This window comes from Planococcus citri, chromosome 4 (assembly GCF_950023065.1).
Source record: "Planococcus citri chromosome 4, ihPlaCitr1.1, whole genome shotgun sequence".
NCBI classification, from domain to species: Eukaryota; Metazoa; Arthropoda; class Insecta; order Hemiptera; family Pseudococcidae; genus Planococcus; species Planococcus citri.
Genome location: NC_088680.1, coordinates 50,755,104 through 50,779,114, shown reverse-complemented (window position 1 = coordinate 50,779,114; position 24,011 = coordinate 50,755,104). Strand labels below are relative to the sequence as shown.

General features: G+C 33.9%; 4 protein-coding genes across 7 annotated transcripts in view; 3 read left to right on the top strand and 1 right to left on the bottom strand.

Annotated features, from left to right (window-relative positions):
• The window catches only part of LOC135842416 (beta-hexosaminidase subunit beta-like), a 41,576-nt gene that overhangs the window by 17,187 nt on the left and 378 nt on the right, over positions 1–24,011 (bottom strand). For all 4 annotated transcript variants that reach the window (XM_065359867.1, XM_065359868.1, XM_065359866.1 and 1 more), the window contains exon 2: positions 23,507–23,723. The gene's annotated coding sequence lies outside the window, so the exon portion shown is untranslated. The remainder of the gene's footprint in view (positions 1–23,506; positions 23,724–24,011) is intronic.
• On the top strand, positions 2,439–8,303 carry LOC135842715 (facilitated trehalose transporter Tret1-like). The gene is made up of 2 exons (XM_065360305.1): positions 2,439–2,976; positions 6,736–8,303. The coding sequence occupies exons 1-2, from the start codon at positions 2,925–2,927 to the stop codon at positions 8,088–8,090; spliced, it is 1,407 nt and encodes a 468-aa protein (XP_065216377.1). The 5' UTR covers positions 2,439–2,924; the 3' UTR covers positions 8,091–8,303.
• Positions 8,844–14,830, top strand: LOC135842717 (facilitated trehalose transporter Tret1-like). The gene is made up of 2 exons (XM_065360307.1): positions 8,844–9,076; positions 13,223–14,830. Exons 1-2 carry the CDS (start codon positions 9,028–9,030, stop codon positions 14,524–14,526), a joined length of 1,353 nt encoding a protein of 450 aa, XP_065216379.1. The 5' UTR covers positions 8,844–9,027; the 3' UTR covers positions 14,527–14,830.
• On the top strand, positions 14,831–21,121 carry LOC135842716 (facilitated trehalose transporter Tret1-like). The gene is made up of 2 exons (XM_065360306.1): positions 14,831–14,966; positions 18,609–21,121. Exons 1-2 carry the CDS (start codon positions 14,918–14,920, stop codon positions 19,931–19,933), a joined length of 1,374 nt encoding a protein of 457 aa, XP_065216378.1. The 5' UTR covers positions 14,831–14,917; the 3' UTR covers positions 19,934–21,121.

The window sequence follows — 24,011 nt, the reverse complement described above, 5'->3', positions numbered from 1 at the left end:
GGATAGGTTGCACATTAATTACCCTTGGTGGCCGAACAGGAGCCAGATAGACGGGTCAATGACCTTTAGAAGCCACACAACCTAAGAATCCGGACAAACGAGTCAATGACATTAAGAAGTCAGACATGCAAACAGGGGACCTTAGGATTCCATGCTTCAGAAGCCGTGCAGACGGGTCAATGACCTTTGTAGACCAGACAGGAAGACAGACAGCCTAAAGAATCCAAACAGACCGGTCAAAAGCCAGACAGAACGTGTGAGTTTTTAGACACAAATTTCTTCAAAAAAAAAAAGAGGTCAAAATCTTAAAATTTAATATGAGATTGAACAGCACAGCCCTACAATTTCTTTTCTCGGTCGTAGTCGTGGTAAAAAGCGTAAGCATATGCATACATTTTTTATCCCAAATTTTCAAAAAATACCCTCAAATGTTCTAGAAATGCCTCCAACGAAAGAATTTTTGAACAGTCTATAATCAACTCATAATCTCGTAACAAAGGCTATATAGGTGGATAAGTATGGCGAATTTGCCCCCGAGAGCTTCAAGGTTGATATTTTTCAGTGTGTTTTTGACCCTTACAAAACATATAATATTTTTTATTTTTTAACTTGTGGTGGGTCGTAGTCAAAAATTGAAAAAACTTTTACAGAGGGGGTAAAAATTGATTCTGGTGTAAATTATTGTTTTTGGTAAACGAGGAGTCGTTTCCGTATGAATCGAACCCCCCGAACACGAATATGACGTCCAATTTTATGCTATCCTCATCCACACCCCTCCAGTGCTTCTGGCCCCACCTCAATTTTCATAATTTTAAAATTTGAGCTATTTTCATAATATTGGTGTCGTTTTCAGATGAATGAAACACTCCGAACACAAATATGAGGTCCAATTTTATGCTAACCTCAAGCACATCCCTCCGGTGCCTCTGCTCCCATCAAAACGATAAATGTTTTTGCCAACTCCGATCAATTTTCTACCAATAATTACTTGGGTTGTTATTACTATTAAAACTATCTTTCGCGAAGGTTGAAAACTCAACAATACACAAAAATCACTTTTAAAAAAAAGTTTATAAAATGACATCGCAAGGTTCAAACTAACAGTCAAGTTTCGAGGTTTCCATTCATGCCAAAACGACACCAACATTATGAAAATAGTTTTACGCGTATTAAATAGTAAAAATTGATGAGCTGGCTGTAGCCTGGAAGGGTATGGATGAGAGTAGAGCACAATTGGACTTCATATTCCTGTTCGGGGTGATCGATTCATATGGAAACGACACAATTATTACGAAAGCAGCTCAACTTTCAATATAGTAAAAATCAAGGCGGAGGCAAAGGCACTGGAGGGGTGTAGTTGAGGGTAGCATTAAATTGTACGTCATATTCGTATTCGGAAGGATCGATTCATATGAAAACGACACCAACATTAAGAAAATAGCTCAACTTTTAAAATGATAAAAATTGAGGTGTAGCCAGAAACACTGGAGGGGTGTGGATGAGGTTAGCATAAAATTGGACCTCATATTCGTGTTTGGGGTGTTTCATTCATCTGAAAACGACACCAATATTATGAAAATAGCTCAACTTTTAAAATAGTAAAAATTGAGGTGGGGGCAGAGGCACTGGAGGGGTGTGGATGAGCGTAATATTAAATTGGACGTCATATTCGTGTTCGGGCGGTTCGATTCATATGGAAACGACACCTCGTTTACCAAAAACAAAAATTTACACCAGAATCCATTTCTACACCCTCTGTAAGTTTTTTCAATTTTTGACCACGACCCACTACATAAAAATTTTTTGGAAAAAAATATACATATGTTTTGTAGGGGTCAAAAACATACTGAAAAATTCTATTCCCATTTTTGTGGCGAATCATGATCATCGCTAAAACAGGTAAACAAAGCTAAAAAACGCCATTTTGAGGGGAAAATATGGGGGAGGGGGATGAAAATTTTTGTGGTGATACCTCTTATGGATGTTTACAACATACGAAAAAATTGAAAAAATCGCTTCACATGGGACTGAGAAAGAAATTTTCATTGTGATTTCAGAAAAGGGAGGGTTTCTCAAAAAGGGGGGGGGGGGTCTGTAGGTCTGAAACTTTCCTGAGGGAATGTGCTCAATGATACCCACCTTCCATGCAAATATCAACCCTGAAGCTCACGGGAGCAAATTCACCATACTTATCCACCTATAGCCTTAGCAAAATTGCCTAATCCGATCGGTGAATAAGTACTTCACGTTTTCTGCTTTCATAAATCAATATAATATCATTTATAAGTACATACATAATCCTGCAAAATATCCACATCGAAATCAGTGAGCAAGCATACATGCGCACACATCGTCACACCCGTTTCTAATTACAAAAATGTTTCCGGCAGTGACTGAAGCGTCAAATGTGCGCGAGCTACACATAGAACATAACGTACCCAACACAAAAAATAAATTCGTTCACCAACAGGAAATATCATCTTCAGTCAAGAAGTAAGTGCCATTCACCAACCCGCACGCGGTACAATTATCATGGTTTTTTTTTCTTCTTGAAAACAGCCCATACTTACATAGATAAATTTCATCACCACATGTGTTTTTTCAAGTTATTTGAAAAATACGAGTACACAGAGGCATAATCAATTTTATCAGTTGAACTATACAAATACATATTAAAAATTTGGTGCTAACAACACTGTACCAGGCACCAAATCGCACCACTCAATAAGCGAAAAAATTTATCTGATCAGAAAAGACGCTTTATAAAGGTGATGTAGAATGATAAAATGCGTAATTGTGAACTAGACAGGTGTTTGTTACACCGGTTCAATGTGTGATTTTCGCATTTATGCAATTAAAAGCGGTGTTTAATTGTTCGGTGTAAATTATAGTCAACAAAATATTGATTACTTTTATCAAGAAAAATGAAGACATCGACCAGAAGAGTATGGCATCAGACCATATCTGTGATACCAGGTAAATTGATAAAATATATAAGTAAATTACTTATGACTGCAGAGATGTACTCGTACAAATATTTGAAATTAAACCAGCAGAAATCTAACTCATATTAGTGACCGGTTTCTTAGCGTCGGTCACTCCGTTTTATCGTGACTTGTGAAGTATCTAGACAAAGAAAAAATTGATAGGTGTTCCATGCTTAGTATTATTACTTACATTGTTGCTACAGTTCAAGGTGACGATCCAATGATTCAGCTTTTAAAAAATATACGCGAATAGCTTGAGTATATAATGTACATACTTACTAGTTAGTTGCTTTATAAAAATGATGAAGAATGAAGAATAATTATATTTTTAGAAGATGAAAAGGCGAGAGGAGACATTACTTAGATACATTTCACGACTTATTACTTTTTCTAAATTTACCCACCTATTCAACTAAAGACTAAAACAGAGAATTTTTTCAGAATTTTTACTCGCCGACATTATGGTTATATTTATAAATAAGTTTTTAAATCGATTTTTTACGTTCTTGAAAGTGGCAACACTGATTTTAACATCATTCGTCAATTACCCTTTCAAAGTACTACATTTTGAAAAAAAAAGTTCAAACTTTCATGCCTCGTACAACCGGAGCAATTTGCAACTGAAATTTTCCATTTTCGGCCATTTTGGAGAACTTTGAAACCCCAAGGCTCCGCCAAAAAAAAAAACCCGGAAAAATGTCCGTTCAGGGTCATTCTTCATTGTTTGATAACCTATACACATGATCTGATTTGGAAAACAATCGAAGACCCCTCGTGCAAAAATCCGCCGATTTGACATGGAAATGACCCAAGGCAATCAAGTAGAAAATTTCAAATTTGTTTTTTCCAGGCCAAAAATAGGTAGGTAGAGGTACCTACTCGTAACCACAAAATACGAATTCGAATCGTGTATTTTTATTCGCGATTCTTAGGATCCAATGATTACACGTGATTCGAATCGCCAAAATGAAGTGATGATTCGTGATTCGAAAATTTCAACGATTCGTGTCAGTGATTCGAATCATTTTTTCCCCTTTTCAATTCAATTTTCGAACGTTTTTCACTCGATAAGAATAGCATTTTTTGATTTCATGGTTATTAATTAGGTATCCATAATTTTGATTAAGTAAATTATAATTCAACAAAGGACAGGTGGATAAGTAGGGTGAATTTGCCCCGGAGAGCTTCAGGGTTGATATTTGCATGGAAGGTGGGTACTATTGAGCACCCTTCGTCAGAAAAGTTTTAGACCCTCAGATCTCCCCCCCCCCGTTTTTGAGAAACCACCCATTTTCTGAAATTACAATAAAAATTATTTTCTCAGCCCTATGTGAACAGTTTTTTTTAGTTTTTAGTACCTATGTTGTAAACCTCCATAAGACGTTTCTCCACAAAAATTTTCATCCCCCTCCCCCACATATTTTTCTCTCAAAATGGAGTTTAAGCTTTGTTCATCTGTTTTGACGATGACCATGATTTGACACAGAAATGGGAATAGAATTTTAAAATGTGGTTTCGATCCCTAAAAAAACGTATTTTTTCAAAAAAAAGAGGTCAAAAATTGAAAAAACTTACAGAGGGGGTTAAAATGGAAATTCTGGTGTAAATTATTATTGTTTTTGGTAAACGAAGAGTCGTTTCCATATGAATCGAACCCATCGAACCCCTTGAACACGAATATGACGTTCAATTTAGTTCTACTCTCATCCATCCTCTTCCACGTCACAGCCCCTACGCCAATTTTTACTATTTAAAACGTAAAATTATTTTCGAAATGTTGGTGTCGTTTTGTCACGAATGTAAACCTCGATACTTGAATGTCAAAGACTGAACGTTGCGATGGTCATTTTTTACTCGCAACATACTTTTAAAAGTACCTAATCAAAACCCAAGTGATTATTGATAAAAGATTGATCGAAGTTGACTAAACCAAAATCATTCATTATTTAGGTGGAGGGCAGAGACACCTACTATTTTATCTGATCGGATTTTGAAACCGGTTCTTTAATCTGCAACCAGTTATCAAAAATTACCTAAAAATCGGAGATCGAGAAAAAAGCTTGAAACAAAAGTTGAAGGGCGTGGACAATTACACAATTCTGTTCAATCACATTTTGAAACCGGTTCATTGGTATGCATTTAGTAACCAGTTTTTGACAATCATCTAAAAATTGGAAATCGAGAAAAAAGCTTGAAACAAAAGTTGTAGGGCCTGGAAAATTACAAAATTCTGTTCAACCACATTTTGAAACCAGTTTATTAGTTCGCATTTAGCAACCAGTTTTCGACAATCACCTGAAAATTGAAGATATAGAGAAAAACGCTTGAAACAAAAGTTGTAGAGTGTGAAAAATTGAACTTTTTCCGCTAATCAGATTTTGAACCCGGTTAATTAATTCGCAGCCAGTTATTGAAAATTACCCAAATATTGCTGATAGTGAAATAATAAGCTTGAAAGAAAAGTTGTAGAGTGTGAAGAATAACAAAATTCTGTGTAATCAAATTTTGAAACCGGTTCATTGGTTTGCATTTAGCAACCATTTTTTCTCTTTTTTCAATTTTTAGGTGATTGTCAAGAACTGGTTGCTAAATGCAAACCAATGAACCGGTTTCAAAATGTGATTGAACAGAATTGTGTAATTTTCCACCCCCTACAACTTTTGTTTCAAGCTTTTTTCTCGATCTCCAATTTGTAGGTAATTTTTGATAACTGGTTGCAAATTAAAGAACCGGTTTCCAAATCTGATCAGCGAAAATGGTTCAACTTTTCAGGCTCTACAATTTTTGTTTCAAGTTTTTTTCTCGATCTCCAATTTTTAGGTGCTTGTCAAAAACTGGTCGCTAAATGCAAACCAATGAACCGCGGTTTCAAAATGTGACTTAACAGAATTGTGTAATTTTTCACGCTCTACAACTTTTGTTTCAAGCTTTTTTTTCTATCTGCAATTTTTGGGTATTTTTTGTCAACTGGTTGCAAATTAATGAACCGGTTCCAAAAAAATTCATATCGCGTTTATGTCGCCTTAGTTTGTAGAATACATTGCGACAAAAAAAAGTTTCAATTTTTTGACCAAACCGACTTTTTAATTTGTGGACACTGGACACGCTGTGCATGGGCCTGAAATTTTCAAGGTCACTTGTGAAAGCCCTTATTTTTTCCTACTCATCGCCGCTTCATTCATCTCGCTAGCTCTTTCCACTTGGAAATAAAAGCGACCGAGCACTACTTTTGTGTCATACTGTACATATGTATAGTAAAAATTGAGTTGGGTGCAGAGGCACTGGAGGGGTATGGATGAAGGTAGCATAAAATTGGACGTCATATTCGTGTTCGGGGAGTTCGATTCATGTGGAAACGACACCTCGTTTACCAAAAACAATAATTTACACCAGAATCCATTTTAACCTTCTCTGTAAGGTTTTTCAATTTTTGACCTGGACCCATCTCAAATTTTTTTTGAAACATTTTCCAAACGAATCTCTAGATTAACGATTAGAAGTGATTCGAATGGCCAAAATTGAAGGCGATTCGTGATAAGAATCAATTTTACACAATTCTGCCCCCCCACTCCTGAGATTTGCTCAAATTTCGTGAAAAACCATAAAAAACTTCATAAAAAATGAAAACATCTTTTATTGCAATTTCGACACGTTTACACAATCATTTCTGGAAAAATCTGTAAATTTACAAACTAATCAAAGATTACATTTTTTTCATTACCTAATGATAATTTTTTTTAACCCACAGTTGCCTACAGCGAATTAATGATGGGGTTCGGATTCGGTTGGCTCGCACCAATCCTCAAATCACTCGAGGATCCAGACAGCGTGCTCCCATTAAGCTTAACTGATGCATCTTGGATCGCATCACTACACGAAATGGGTCGAATATTCGGTCCACCAATATCTGCTCCACTCACAGACGTAATAGGACGCCGAATAATTCTCACAATTTGCTCTTTCATCACTTTCTGTACCTGGTTTGCTATCCTATTCACCAGATCCATACCAATATTGTACGTGACACGATTCGTTTTTGGAGTAGCAGTTGGAATGTACGATTCAGTGACTTCTATCTATATAGCCGAAAACTGCTCGCCAAAAATCAGAGGGACACTGTGCAGCGTAACCGTAGTATTCTTTTTCGGAGCTGTAGTGGTCCAATTCGCGTTAGCATCGTATTTATCTTACGATAACGTAGCGTTGGTGAATCTGATCACGTGCGGTGTAGGAGTCCTCTCCACTGTTCTACTAAAAGAACCGATACAATCTTTACTCTTGAGAAATAAGGAAACAAACGCGGTGAAAAATTTCAAATATCTTCAAGGTGAAGAAGACTGGGACGCTTTAAAGACCGAATTCGACATTATCAAGAAAAACGTCGAAGAAGAAAAACAACTAAAACAATCGTTGAAAATACAGCTATCAAATTCGTACAATATTCGATGCATTGTGATCGTATTCATATTGAATATTTTAACCATGGCTACCGGCTATGGGGCAGTGATGGCCTACGTAACAAAAATAATCCCGGATTACGAATCGTTCACGTCTTACGAATTCACCATTTGCTTCGGAGCTATTCAATTCTCAGCTGTGGTCGTATCTTTATTCATAATTGATCGATTTGATCGACGTACTTTGCTCAAAGTTTTATTCTTCCTGATCGCTTTAATTCATCTTAGTACCGGATTAATATACCATTTTTATCAGGATGACCAACCTAAATGGTATTCGATATCAATTTTCGCAACGTTGACGGCTTTTGCGTTCTTTTATGGAAATGTCGATCCAATTGTTCATATCACCAGAGGCGAACTATTTCCACAGAGTGTCAAAGCCTTAGGATGTGCATTGTGTGTGATGGCTCACGCCTCGATGGGCTTTTTGACCACTAAGATGTTCCTGATAATATCCGAAGCTTATGGTATCCAGTATAATTTTTTTATGTTTTCTTCCGTCAGTTTTATGGCTTTTATTTTTACTTGCTTCTTTTTACCTGAAGCCAGAGCAAGAACTTTGGTGGATATTCATACAACAGATGCCGAAATTAAACGGATAAATACTAAAATCGAAAAATCTGAGAGTAGTAGTTCAATGTGAAACTATTTTCAGTCAATCAATCTTCTTTTCATTTTTTTTTTTTGCCATTTCAGTTAAAATGTTTTGTACGTACTTGGTGATTTTTCAAGAATTTTTTTTTTCAAATAAATTTTTCACACATTTGTAAACAGGAATTTTTTATATCTACTTAGAATAATAATTTTGTAAAATATTGAGAAAAAAAGTATTCTAATAAATTTTGTACGCTTTTTATGATGCCTCTTTTATTTTCATCCTTTTTTCTCCCTTCCTAATCACCAGAAAAATTATCCTTCACGATGACATTTTATTTTCTAGTACTGATCCATTTTATCAAATTTAAAATATACGAAACATCGAAAATTCCCAGATGTTCCACCGATTCTAGCCACACAATTGTCGTCAAGCCCAATAGAAAGTATAAATGTAACATATGCAAATTTCTGTCGTGGGTCCATTTACCACAAAGCACCGACATAAAAGAAGAAAGGGTACACCGCACACCATTAAATTACGTACTACTCCTATTCGCTCTTGTTATCTTCGTCGATACTTGAATTTGTAAAACCATATGTTTTAGCACGTTGTTCAAACAAGCGTGAAACAAGTACGAAAGTCTACTACATATTATAAGAAAGAGAAAGAAAGACACGAGTTCATTAACGAGTACCTACTCTGCGTACAATCCGGTGACATAGTAGCGCACTTTAGCAACTCGAATAATTTCATCCGCTTAAAAAAAAAAAGAGTAAACTTCATAAGTCAAGATAACGCAGCAGAATGAAGATAAACGAAAGTAAACACCGCAACCGTGTAGACTTACAAAACACTAACAGTAATTTTTCAGTTCAACACGTAATTGGTAATTAGAGTAAAATGAATTTTAAACGTATTTATTCGTATTCGCCGAGTGGTATAGTTTTTTGAGAGTTTTGTATAAATATTTATCTACACGACGATGACATTATCGAAAGAAGCGATACATCAAACATTGGCCATCATTCCAGGTACCTATACATGAATTATCTAATACCTATTTGATTAAGAGATGCGGTTCGTTGATGGTTGATGGGCTAAAATAATGTATGTAAATTTGTTCTATAAGATTGAATGGGTAACGACAATTGAGGTACCTCTCTAATTGTGCTTTGTTGACGCAAATTAATTTTCAAACATTCGAGTAGTTTAATTTAACCTCGATATTATTAATTCGGTCAATTCGTCGCGACTCTTCATCAAGCTAAACTGTTTTGATGAATGTATTTGCTGACTATAAATTACGAGTACTACCGTGCGCCGCACGGCACTGTTGTGAAAATGTGAAACTGTATTACATTAAAGAGGTACCACAGTTGTTCAAATAATAACGAAGTTTTTGGGTGAAATATGGATTAATTGTTCAGACTTTCGATGTGTACTTCCGTTACTCACACAGCTGTTCGCCCAGGCCTCCAATACAAATACCCACTTGCCATGTGGAGCTGAATTTGAAATTCATGATTTATAGAATGCTTTTTTGAGTCAAAAATTTCTGGCTAAAAATGATCCTGTACCGTATGTTTCATTTTTTACCCATCAATCAACCCAAATCCCATCCACCCACCAGTCTGTCTACTTACTTATTACAATGGCTAACTATGCGACGAAAAATACATCAAGTAATTATTATCACGAACCAATCAAGTGCTTGTAGGTTCATGAGTCACGTGTTTTCTAACCATGTGACTGGTTATAACAATATTTCGCATGTATGTTTAATAGGTAGGTAAATTGTAAAAAAGGTATCAGGCAAGTAGGCAAGGCATTTTTTATCAAGGGTATTCGCAGCCTGTTCAGTTCAGTTTGAAAGATTCTTTAAAATTCATCTAACGAAATTTTTACATTTTTTCTTGGCCAGGTAGGCAGGTACTAGCCCTCCAAATGTTTACCCTGTTGATGCACTACCCTGACTCTTATTAAGCGAAATAAATTTAAAAAATAATAAAAACAGTAAAACAAAATGTAAAAACTTCAGAAAATTGTTTTAAAATTTTCATGATTCTTCATTTTTTCCCAACAGCCTTTCAGTCCCAAAAACACCGAATTCTTGAATTAGACCACTTTAAAATTAAATGACTCGAAATATCGGCTAATAATCAAGAAAACAAAAAGAAAAAAAAGTAAAAGTGTCCCAAGGAATAAATTTTACTTTCAAGCAATGAGTGGATGGCGGTTGCTGGTTGTGAATCGTCTGAGTGATGAAGATAGCCCAGACATTTTTCGAAATTTCATATGTAACCCTCGAATGGAAGGGAGATGAGGTAGAATATGTTAAGCAACACTTGCACCACCCACGTAATAAATTGTAGTCGCTTTTTCCATAAAAAAGGCACAGATTTCAAAAAAATTTGCCAAAAAATTGCACGAAAAATGTGTTAGAATCATTAGAATGAGTCAACAAAAGAACAAAATCATCAAAATCAAAGAAAATGTCCAAAAAGTAACGAAATTATTGCGAAAATTGTCCAAAATTGCATGAAAAAACAATGAAATCGTGTTAAAATGATTGATAAAAAAACACAAAAAAAGCATCAAAATCAATGAAAATTACGAAAAAGAAATCGAATTTCAATGCGATTTGGCAAAAACTGAATGAATAATTAATAAAAATTATAATGCAAAAATATTGTAAAATCAAGTTTAAAAAAAAAATCAAAATAAACGAAAATTATCAAAAATGAAATTTGGCAAAAATTACATACTGTATGGAAATGAAAAGTGCCAAAATCATGTTAAAATGTTATAAAAAACACAGAAAAAAATCAAAATGAATGAAAATTGCCAACAAAATAATGAAATTTCAGTGAAATTTGGTAAACACTGCACAAAAATATGTTAGAATCATGTTGAAATATTAAAAAAAAAAAAACAGCATTAAAATGAATACAATTTAAATAAAATTTAGTAAAAATTACATGAAAAAAGCTATAAACCTTTGAAATAACGAAAAAACAAAAAAAACATCAAAATCAATGAAAATTACCAAAATGTAATGAAATTCAAGCGAAAGTTGGCCAAAATTGCACGAAAACGTGCTTAAATCATATTAAAATGATTGAAGAAAAAAAGAACAAAAAAGTATCAAAATCAATCAAAATTACGAAAGAGCAATAAAATTTCAATGAAGTTTGACAAAAACTGAATGAAAAACTATTAGAATTTTGCTAAAATGATGTAAAACTAAGTACCTACAAAAAAAACTAAAAATAAATGAACATTATCAAAAATGAAATTTGGCAAAAAATTACGTAGAGACACTGGAGAGTGAAATCTATTAACATTGAAATTCAGAAAAAAGCAGAAAAAAAAAATCAAAATCAATAAAAATGATCTGTTAAAAATTACTGCATGGAAAAGTGCCAAAATCATGTAAAAATGTTATAAAAACACTGAAAAAAATCAAAATGACTAAAAATTGCCAATAAAATAACGAAATTTTAGTGAAATTTGTCAAAAATTGTATGAAAAATGTTAGAATCATGTTGAAATGATTTTTTAAAAAACAGCATCAAAATCAAAAGGAATAGAATTTAAATGAAATTTAGTAAAAATTACATGAAAAAAGTTATTAAACAGCAAGTGAAATGTCAAAAAAAACAAAAAAAAGCATTAAGATCAATGAAAATTACCAAAAAAGAATGAAATTTCAATGTAATTTGGCTAAAGTAGAATAAAAAAAATAATAAAAACGCATAAAAATCAATGAAAATTAGTAAACAAAAATGAACTTTACAAGGAATTTGGCAAAAGTTGGATGAAAAAACACTATAATCATGTTAAAAATTAGGAGAAAGGAGAACAAAAAAAAAAAAAAAGCAACCACAAAAACAGCATCACTGACAAAATTACCAAAAAGTAATGAAATGTTGATAAAATTTGGACCAAAAAAACGTGAAAAGTTCTAAAAACGAGTCAAAATCATATTTTAAAAAAATGTATCGAAGATTAATGAAATCAATGAATTTTTAGTAAAACTTGCATTTGATTGTAAGTTTCATCAATTTTATTATTATTTTTTTTTTTACGTTTTTCCATTTCAATTTAGCAAATCTTTAATATCTTTATAGCAAATTTTTGCCAAATTTTACAAAAATTTTCTCAGTTTTTGATAATTTACAGTTTTTTTCCCAATGCTTTTATTGGTGTTCTGTAAAAGTATCCACCATGTCGTATACAAAAATTTTTCCAAATTCTAGAAATTTCATCATTTTTTGTGCATTTGGGCTACACTCGAATAATACATACTATATAAAGTCATTCTAGCAATGTTAAATACAGATTTTCCCACATTCAGCCCAATTTTGTCAAAATGTCTTCGGTTTTGATAATTTTCACTAACTTTGAAGTTTCTTTTTCGTATTTTTATTACGTTTTTAAAACTTCTTCATTCAATTTTCGTTGATTTGAGATGATTTTTTTTCTCAAAAAATTCTACGTTATCAAAAACAACGTAGCGAGGCGCAATTCTGACGTTATTTTCATGCTCAGCAACTTCAAATTAGTCAAAAAAAATGTCATAAAAATGCAATTTTGAAAAAAAATGTTGGCTCAATTTTGAGCTTTAGAAACGTTGTCCCCAAAAAAATGTAGACATGAAATGCCAAGATCGATATTTCAAAGTTGTAATGAAATTTAATCACGATCGACATGATGGTAAAAGTGACAAAAAAAATCAGTTTGGTACAGTAATTATTTCAATCTTGAAATAATATCAATTAAGAGAGGATTGAGGATTATTTTAGAGAAATCACAACCGCTCAGAAATCACTATTTTGGGCACTTTTTGTGAAATTGTGGTTTCTGAAAACTTCACTAGAAAGTGAAAACTAATCTCTTAAATCCAAAATCTTGTCAAAAAGACTTTGATTTTCTAATTGTAAGAACAAAATAACGTAATTCATTATTTACTTCTGGTATTTGGATATATTTTTGAATATGTAATTTTTTTGTTATTTTTAACCTCATAATGTATTGTTTCAAAAATGATTATTTTTAACTAGAAATCGGATGGATTTTTTTTTTTTTTTTTTTTGTAAAAATGAACCGATTCAAGAGCACTTACCAAACATGCTTTTTTCTGTCAATATTATTGAAACATTTTCCTCTTTTTACAGTCGGCTTCAACGAGCTGGCCATGGGCCTGGGCAACGGATGGTTAGCACCGACACTGAAAAAACTCCAAGACACCACCGACGAGATACCACTAACCATAGAGCAATGTTCGTGGATCGGGTCACTACACGAATTCGGCAGGTTCTTCGGACCTTTATTTTTAGCCCTGATTCTAGATAAACTAGGTCGTAAAATACTGCTGATATTTTGCGCCTTCGTATTCTTCGCCATGTGGCTAGTTCTACTCTACACCAAATCCGTCACCGTTCTATACGTAACACGATTCATATTCGGAATCGGTATAGGTATCTGCGATGTGACATCTTCCATCTACCTGGGTGAGAACTGCTCGCCAAAATACAGAGGAATATTTTCCAGCATAACTGTGATCTCGTTCTACGTAGGCATGCTATTAGAATTTTACCTAGCTACTTATTTATCTTATGAGACTGTTATAATTATAAACCTAATCGTCGCTTTGGTCGGCCTTCTATCTAGTTTTTTCCTAAAAGAAACGCCGCATTTTTTAATGCTTCGAGAAAACTTCGTAGACGCTGGTATCACGTTGCAATGGCTCAAAGGATCAATTCTATGGAACGATGTGCACGACGAGTTTGAGCAAATCAAGCACAACGTGGCCGAAGAAAAAAGCAAATCTTCGTTTCACGAATTATACTCGACTCCGGCCAATTACAAAAGTATAACGATCGGATTCGTACTAAATTTACTCATCATGTCGACCGGATATGCAACCATTATTGCATTCGCGTCGTTGATATTTCCACCTTCGACACTTCTTTCACCTTACGGGTTCACTATATTTTACGGTATTGATCAATTGATCGCAGTATGCGTTTCGATCTTCGTGATCGAACGATTCGATAGACGTGTATTGATCTTATTTGCATTCTCTATGTTTGCCATAATTCACGCTTGTACAGCCAGTTTGTATTATTTTCACGATGCCATATCCTCTTCCGAGTTATACCCTTGGCTGATATTTTCAACGGTCACAGCCTACGGAAGTATTTACACCTTTGCCTATCCAGTCATCCATATAATCCGAGGGGAACTGTTTCCTCAGAGTGTCCGAGTGGTTGGAAGTTGTTTGGCTATCATGGCACATTCCGGCATGGGTTTCTTATCAGCTAAGACCTTCCTCATGGTCGATACGTATCTGGGAATTTACACGAATTTTATCATCTTTTCCGGCGTCAGTATCGTTGGTTTCATTTACACGTATTTTTTCTTACCAGAAACCAGAGGGAAAACGTTACTCGATATACAAAAGTTATTCGTTAAATGAAACACCATCTTAGTTACCTATGTGCACATATGATGAGGGTTTTGAACACGCATCGTGGCGTCATATTCGATACTTAAGATAATTAAAAAGAGGATCTTAATGCCTCTTAAGACTATGTATGTATGACTTAAATAAACGATAAAGTGCGCTATTTATACCTCAATAAGATTGGATAATTGCCTCGAATCGAACTAAAAAAGAACTGATGTATTTGTACCTTTCAAAGTGCAGCGAGATTGTTCAATGTTCGTTTTATCATATGGTTCATTTGATTGTAAAAAAATTACATGGTTCGTTTTCTAATGGTTATTGATTTTTTTTTCTATCGTTACGTTAAATCTTTTAGAGATCGTCTATTGAATAACAGTTGTGATAAGTTTTGAAAAAAAAAATGATAGGATATCTCGCAACTTATCGCCAAATTTTGGCTGTGATTCCGGGTGAGTATATTTTTACATTAGATTAATTTTGCAGAAGTTAACATCATTTTTAAAATTGAGATGTTTGACCTACTGTACTCTGTTTCTAAATTATGCATCAAATTGACGATTTTAATCGTTGGAATTCGAAAAAACTCCCAACATACGAGTAATTTTATACCTGTGTATTTTCAAAGTTTATGTTTTAGAGCAAAGGGGAAACTCGAAAATATTTTCAAAATATAATTCTGTACATAGAATATGAACTTAGGACTCGAAAGCTCAATGTTTTGCCACACCTATTTGAAAAAATGGAGCACCTCCATAGTTCAGAATTTAATTTAATTTCTAAATGACGAAATACCAATGAAAATTTCTAGTCCAACTGTATAATTTTTCATAGAGCTCTCTACTTCTGTACACTCTCTCAATTGAAAAATGTCTACAGTTTTCAAGGAGTGTCCAGTGTTTTACAGAAATGATTTCCCCTGACTATTCCTGATCTTTCAGATCAATTTTTTCAATTTTCCAAATCGTTGAAATATCATTTAAGAAAAAATAGCGAAAGGGATGAGGACGGAGAGTCAATATTTTTTCAAACGTCAGTCATCATACAGTGACGAACTTTAACAAAATCTACAAATTCTTGCCCAGTATTCGTACAGCTGGGATCGAAGAAGAGGATTTTGGGGATTCTCTTTTTTTTGAAAGTTAGAATTTTATTGACCAGAGTGTCAAACAAAACTCCCGGACAAAAAACCAAGACTTTTTCATGACCTATTTTTCACATTTTTACCACATGAAAATTGAAAATAACCCCCCACCCCCCCAAAAAAAATCGAAACTGTGAGGAATTTTTTTTTAATTTGCAAGCAAGTAAGTATTTCAATTTTTTCATTTTTTTCATATTGTGGATTTTTGAAAAAAATTTAAAGTGTGTTTAGAGAAAAACTCATTACTTTTTCACGATTTATTTTCATGACTTTTACGACCGCTAGACAACCTGTTGACCCATCCACCTAAAATGTATCATTTTTAAACTTTTTTTGACCAGAATCTTGAAGTATAAGAAACGCGAGAAAAATTAAAAAGAAGAGGAGGGGGGTTCAAATACCCTAAAAATTTTAAAAATGAGTGTTCCAATAATTTTTGAAGATTTTGGCATCGAACCGACTTCTTTGAATCGAACCTCAAAAACTACATAAAAAGTAAATCTCACAATCAGATGATGATTTTGATCTCACGAGAACTTATTGAAAGAAAACTATCAGCACCAAAATTTTGAAAAAAAAACACAAAAATTTGTCTAATTTAATAAATTTGTTCGATTAAGAAATTGAAATATGTAGGTAATCTGAATACAGTGGGAACATTTGGAACCCACGATGATTCAAACTAGTGGGAGAGGCAGTGGTTTGAAATGACTCAAAATTTGAAAAATAATTACTTGAAATCCACCATCAAATATTTTGTTGTCATGTTGATATTTTCAGCTGTAAAAAAATGACCAAGTCACAAAAATGTTGAAAAAATTGGGACTTGGAAGCATTTTGATTTTGAACTATTTTATAACTAGTCCAATCAGTCTTTTAGACTCTAATCAGCGTATATACACGAGTATCTTACCAAGTTCATACATCAAAATTGGGTGAATTTTTGTAGTTTTTAAAAATTGCGAAAAAGAACCTTTCAGCTAGCTCTGTAGCTAAAAATTCAAAGCATTATTAAAATTTTCAAAAATGAACAAAAATATCGATTTTCAAAATTTTGAGATATTTTTACTTTTTGGACACAGGGTACCTAACAAACCTCCCAGAAAAAAAAATCATGTCTTTTTCATGACCTATTTTTCACATTTTTACTAAGTACATGAAAATCCCCATTCCCAAAAACATGAAATAACTTGAAACTGCGAGGAAATCGAACAGATGTTGTCATTTTTTACAGGATCAAAAATTAGGTATTTTGGTTTCAACAAATTTTTTACCTAATTTTTTGGGATTTTAAAAAAATTTTCAAGTGTGTTTCAAGCAAAATTCATGAATTTTTCAAGATTTTTCATGACTTTCATGGCCACCTACTAAAATTCATAGCTTTTTCATGACTTTCATGACCGTTAGATACCTTGGGACAGCCCGTAGTGAAAAAATACTAATTAATGTTTTCGCCTGAAAAATTGATTTCGAAATTTTTACGGAATTAGGTGTTCTGAGACACGAAATTTTGGAACCATTGAATGCAGTTTTTTTTTCGGTTTTTCAGTAATTTTTTCTTGATTGAGAGACGGATTATGATTTTCATCAATTTTTCAATTCAAATAATTATGATTGACAAAATAGAAACTAAAAAATATCCAAACGAAAAAAAAAAGATTTTTGGTAAATTCTTAAAAATCAAATTTGAAAATTGATTGGAAACAATTTTGAACCATTTTGAGCAATTCCTGCAGGTGTCTATAGCAGATTTTTCAACGTGAAAATTTCCTCAAAATTTTACTCAATGAAGTTGATAACTAAAATTCATTTTATACCTTTATTTGAACATGTTGAATCGATTACACAAGCCCTTTCAAATCTTTCAGCCACATTTTGGAAATTTCAAATTTTAACCTGTTGCACGTTTTTTTTCTAAAATAGAATTATGATGATTCAAAATCGTACATTTCTCCATGTAATTTCATAATTGAAAATTTGTAAAATTCACTGCATCCGCGCTCTTTGACGAACAAATTTAAAATTCAATTTATGCTCTGTTTTCAACATTCTAAGTTCACTGGAGATGGGTTCAGGGTTCAAACCGTTTTAAAACCTATGGAATTTTTTTTTGGAAATTTCAGTTTCCAAGAAAATGTCACAAAACGAAACAAAATGAACCTGAGCACCTATATAAACACGTTCAGTGCATGTTAATGACCCACTAGGCTAATTTAATTAGTAACAAAACAATTTTTCAAAATCAGTTTCCAAAGTAAATTTAACTGGGTAAGATTTTGTGAAAATTTCAATTTTCGAAAACCCGCTAGATAAAAGCTCCAGATTTGCTCAAAATGATTTTAAACTGTTTCCAATCGATTCATTTGGTCAAAAATTAGAAACAGAACAAATCAAACTTTATTTTTCTAGATCAATTTGGTAAAATTATGCTTTTTTTCTATTTTTGGCACGAATTTGATTTTTCAAAATTTACTAAAAATCAAAAAATGCACTTTAGCACCTGAATTGTTCTTTTGATTCGGCCTTTTCCGGTTCAAAAATTTTTTTCCAGTTCAGATACCTCCACTTGTTGGTAGTTTTCTTGTCTTCCAAACTGACAGAAAAATTTTCGGTCGAAATAATAGATTCGAGTAATTTTGTAGCTTCCGGTGGATTTTAGGATTTTTCACGAACTCTAATGAAATTCTTCAAAACCAGATTGTGACTATTTTATCAATTTAAACAATTTTTCCAAAATCCATTACCTATAGCTGATTCCTTCAACGATTTATGTTCTTAAAAAAAATGAAAAATTTCTTCTAAAACGACTCGAAAACTGCAGCTAATCGATTCAAAAGGGAAGAGAAATATTCGAAAATATATTTCAAACCACGATTTAAACTCCACTCGATTAAATCTCACCCCCACCAAAAACCCATACCGATCACTAACGCATCATTCCATTTCACAGTCAGCTTGACCGAATTCAACATGGGTATCGGATGCGGCTGGCTCGCTCCAGCTATCAAAAAACTACTCGAAGACTCATCCGGCGAAATCACAGCCAACTCGGACCAAGCTTCATGGATCGCCTCCCTGTACGATTTCGGCAAAATGTTCGGCTCAATCCTAACCATGATGATACTAGACATCATCGGTCGCTCACCCATGCTACGCATCGGATCATTTCTCATATTCTTAACCTGGTTGATCGTTATTTTCACCAAATCAGCTCCAGTTCTAGTATTCGCCAGGTTCGGGTACGGAATCGCGGTCGGAATATGCGACGTGGTCTGCGCCATTTACTTGGGCGAAAACTGCACGCCTAAAATACGCGGTATTTCTTGCTGCGTCAGCGTTTTCTGCTTCTTTTTCGCTGTGTTGCTGGCTTTCGCACTGGGTACATATTTACCTTACTCGGTAACTTCGATCGTCAGTGCAGCAATTTCTTTCATTTGCCTTCTCAGCAGCGTTTTGCTGGTGGAATCTCCGCAATTTCTAACCTTAAGAGGTAAATTCGATAAAGCTGAGAAAAATCTAATGTGGCTCAGAGGTACTACTAGCAAAAACAGTCAAGTCGATATCCGGCAAGAATACGAAGCCATTAAATCGAACATCGAATTCGAGAAACAAAAAAAGAAATCTTACTACGAAACGTTCGCAAAATCTTCGACTAACCTTAAAAGCCTCGTGATCGTTTTAGTCATCAGTTTATCCCAACCAGCGTGCGGAAGCGCTTCTATATTTTCCTACATTTCGATCATGTTTCCCACCAGTGAATTCGTCTCGTCGAACGAATTCACCGTATGGTTCGGTACAATACAGCTCATATCAGCCACCGTATGCGTCTTGGTAATCGAAAAATTCAAAAGGAGATCTATAGCTTTACTTTCCAACTTGGTTTTCCTCCTTTGCCACTCGGGGATCGCTTTTTTCTACTACGCCAACGAAAACACGTCGGCCAAATACGATTCCTGGATGATGTTCATCCTGATAGGTATTTATTCGATTTTCAACGTGGCTATGGATTCTGTATTCTATCTGGTAAGAAGCGAACTATTTCCACAAAGTATTAAACCTTTCGGTTGCGGGGTTTCTATAATTGCCGAATCTATTCTCGACTTCGCGACGGTTAAAGTATTTTTAATGGTAGCTGAAAAATACGGCATGTACGTGAATTTCGTCATATACGCGATATTTTCATTTCTCACGTTCTTATTTTGCTATTTCGCATTACCGGAGACTAGAGGAAAATCTCTCGTTTATATACAACGAGAATTAGATAAGAAAATTTGAAACAACAACGCGGGTACCTGTTCGTTCTAAACACGACGGTGATTTTTTGACATTGACCAAGAGTGCACTCTCAAATGAGCTGGTGCTAAAAAATTAAAAGCTATAATACCTTAATCATCCACGGATTAGCTGCGCCCAATTTATAGGATAAGAATACATACGTATATCTAATCAAGTAATAATCTGTATAAGTAGGTGCTTTAAATTAATGACTGGAGCAGAATGGTACGATGGTAAAAAAAAAAACAGTTACCATTTTAATCATAATAATGAAGCAGTCGTACCACTATAACTTGTGTACCTATGGTTGGTAAGTTGACTAAATTTGTGATAATTAACGCTGTTTGAATTGTCATTTTTATACTTTTATAACTCATGGTGAGTTTAAAATGGATAAACGTACTTAATCCCTTTATCATCAAACTTTAGCAGTTGTAAATACTCAGTAAGTTTCAAGACTAGTGTTTTCCGTAATTATCACAATTACATCGAAATAATATGTACTTAGTACCTATACATGATATCTTATTGAAAATATTATGAAATTGTAAAAATAGGTATGAAGTCGTGCTTGAGTGGAAAAATTTGGGCAATTTGAGCAGCCTAACTTTTATAATTTCAATTTGAAATGTACCTAGGTTCTTCATCTACCTATGTGTATAAGAATCAAGTTACCTGGAATTTGAAAACCAGTTTTTGAAAGCTGATATTGGTAAACAGTAGGCTATGATTGGTCTTCTTAATATTGTATAATTCTCAATATAACCTTGAAAAATGAAAAATAAATATTTTTTTAGAAGTCACTTATTGCATTTTCATCAGTTAGTGAAATATTTCGAAGACCACCAGCATTTCTTTCGAGTCATGATTCCACCCTGTACTCGTACTTTTGGTTTTGATAAGATCGCAATGGCCAAAAGTGAACAATTTTTTTGAACTGAACATGAAGAAACACCTTCAAGGGTTCCAAAAAATTTTTCAAAACGTTTCCCAGCAATCAAGGGGAACGGGAAGTATTTCAACGGGTAGACATATATTGCACTCGGCAAAAAATATAGTAAAAAGACTCCGAAAATACACCATGAGATGCATAAAATTTTAGACGGTGGGTAAATTTTGAATTATAGAGTTTTGGAAGATTCAATATGCAAAATGTAATAAAGATTTGATAAAATCGAGGCAGAAAAATTGAGATTAGATTACCCTATTTTTAACATCCTAAATCGATTGGTAGCGGCTTCTAACTATTTTGGAGCCTTCAGTAAATTATTATAGATTTTCCAGTTTGCAAAAACTTTCATAAAATATATAGGTAGATTAAAATTAAATTCCATGCTCACAAAACTGCTTTTGTGGCCCTTTTGAAAAGTTTAAATACCTACGTTTTTTTAAAAATTCAATCCTCCCATTTCAAAATCATATTTTTCTCAAGTGAAATTTGGCCCCTTTTTTGGGGCACAGAGGGACATTGTGGGGTGGGACCCAAAAAATAAGTTTATATTTGTGCTTGGTGACCTCAAAAACATTCCATTTGATATATCACTCGACTTTTTGATGATTTTTTGAAATTTTGGCCCCCTTGTAGGGGCACAGAGGAACATTGGGGGGAGTGGGACCCAAAAAATAAGTTCATATTTGTACTCAGCGATATCGAAAACATACTATTCGATGTATCACTGGACTTTTCACGATTTTTCAAAATTTTAACTCCCTTTTTGGGGCACACAGGGGCTTTGAGGAGTTGCACCCAAAAAATAAAATGGTATTCGTATTCAGCGAAATCGAAAACTTGTTATTCGATATATCACATGTCCAGATTCGTTTTTCAAATTGTATATGATTCAGTTGTATGTTATTTGAAAAATCAAGCACCCCCTCCCACCAACCCCCGGGGAGGACTGAAGACCAATCAATGGTGGTGTGATTAATAGTTGGGCGAGTAGACTTTGTAAAAAAAAATTGAGCGAAAACAAATGATATTAAGTGGTAACTTTGATCAATTTATTGGACTGATCTTTTTTGAAACATCGACTCTTTCAATCCTTTTTTTTTTAGACACTCCTCTTGATGGATGGGTATTGAGCGTAGTATCAAATAGTCGAGAATTCGAAGGGGAAAATTTTTAGTCATGGTAATTTTTTTCGTAAACCTAATATTTTCGGAGTAAATCGCAAAAAACCTGAATCGGAACCAGTTTTGGCCCCCTAAAGAAATTAGCTCCAGGGGTAAGAGGGTCGGTTTTTTGGTAGTTCAGGGGGTTCATCTAAACATATTCCCGAAGAAAAAAATTGATGTGCCAATTTTTTCCTTTTCGCCCTCGCCTTTTTACGTTATTTTTCCGCTCACTATTAATAGTGCTCGAAAAATCTTGTTTTTTTTTCAAGGAATATCTACTCCCAAGGAAAAAAGCGCAGGGGAGTCAAGCTGACCTTTCTAATTCGATAATATAATTTATTCAGCATGGGATGAAACTTCAACTAGAAATTTGCTCAAGTAGGTACGTGATTCGTCGACCCTTTCAACTTTTTAAATATTTTTTCATTTTTTTTTTTTTTGTTTGGATGGGGAGAGGGTGGTTTTTTCCACAACGATGATGAAATTTAGAATGAATAATGAAGACCTTTACCCAACCCATTTGACCGAAATAGGAGAGGAAATGAAGTAAGAAAAATGTTACTTTTTCATAGAATGAATAAACTGAACAGATAAGCTTTCAAGATTTTTTGAAAATTCATCAGTCACTGATTTCTACCCCTCTTATTCGTTGAAACTAGACTCCCAAGATGATTAAAAACGTGTCTTGATACAGTTTTTTTTTTGGACAAAACTGAGACAGTCATCGCTCAAAAATCAAAAAATGTTTGGCAAAATACAAACCACTCTGAAAAATAATAATTTTTCTCTTTTTTTTTATTGAACATGTGAAAGGACCCCCCCCCCTTCACAGTTCACACCCCTGAATAACGATGGAAAATCGTTTATATAATACACTGAAAAATCACACCTCACAAATAGTGCACTACCCAGAAAAATTTTCGAATTTTCCAATCAATCCCAAACAGGAGGCTAAGCCAGGGTCCTCAGAATAGGGTTAGGTATTTGGAAAAAACCAGTTTTTTGCCACTTCATTTGTAGAAAAGTATCTCCTATTCGTGCCTCAGTCGCACTCTAAAATGGTATGATTCGAACCGTCAAATCTTCCTGATCCAGATCGAATAAATCACGATTTTCTAATCAATTTGATGGAACTTTTCTACTATCAAAAATTTTTTTCACAAAAAACTAAGGCTGGATTCGTGCTCAGAAATTTGAAATACCTCGTTCACCACACTTTTTATAATAGTGTCAATCTTTGTCTAAATCTTGAATGTGTTTTTTTTTCGATCTACCCTCATGTAGGAAGTATCATTTCATTGAGTTCAGTTGAAAAAAATCATTTTAATTCTCAAGTTTGCTGTACACCAAAAATAATTTTGAATCAGGGTCAGATTCAGGTATGGGGTGAGAGGGAGTGAGGAACATGTAAGAATTCGTTCATGATTGAAAATTTTATCGGAGTCAGTTTGTACTTACTCGGGTTCCAGCACTATAAGTGGACAGGAGTTATTTCCGCCAAGTAATAAGCCATTTCGATTCTGTTTATATCGGTAACGATGAATTCGATTTTTGAGTTCTTTCCGATGAAATATTCTTGACGTTGAAAATTCAATATAATATGACTTGTACATCAATTTCACTCTGCATGCTGTGGTCACTTTGGCAGCGTTTTGGTTCAGTTATATCACGTTACCTGAAACCAGAGTAAAACATTGATTGTTATACCAGCAAAATCATTAAAACGTATCTAAAAGAAATTAACATCATTATCTAATCGGTCAATTGGTCATTCGAGTAGGTTATATCACAGCTGATATTCAGACGAATACAACGTAATTTCGTAAGGTGAAGGGTAAAATACACTCGACGTACAAATTTAATCGATACAAATCATTATTCAATTATAAAGTTCCAATTATCACACTAACTGCAGAGTCTAAAAATAAGGCAACATTTTTTTTTCCAAACACACGATTTTATC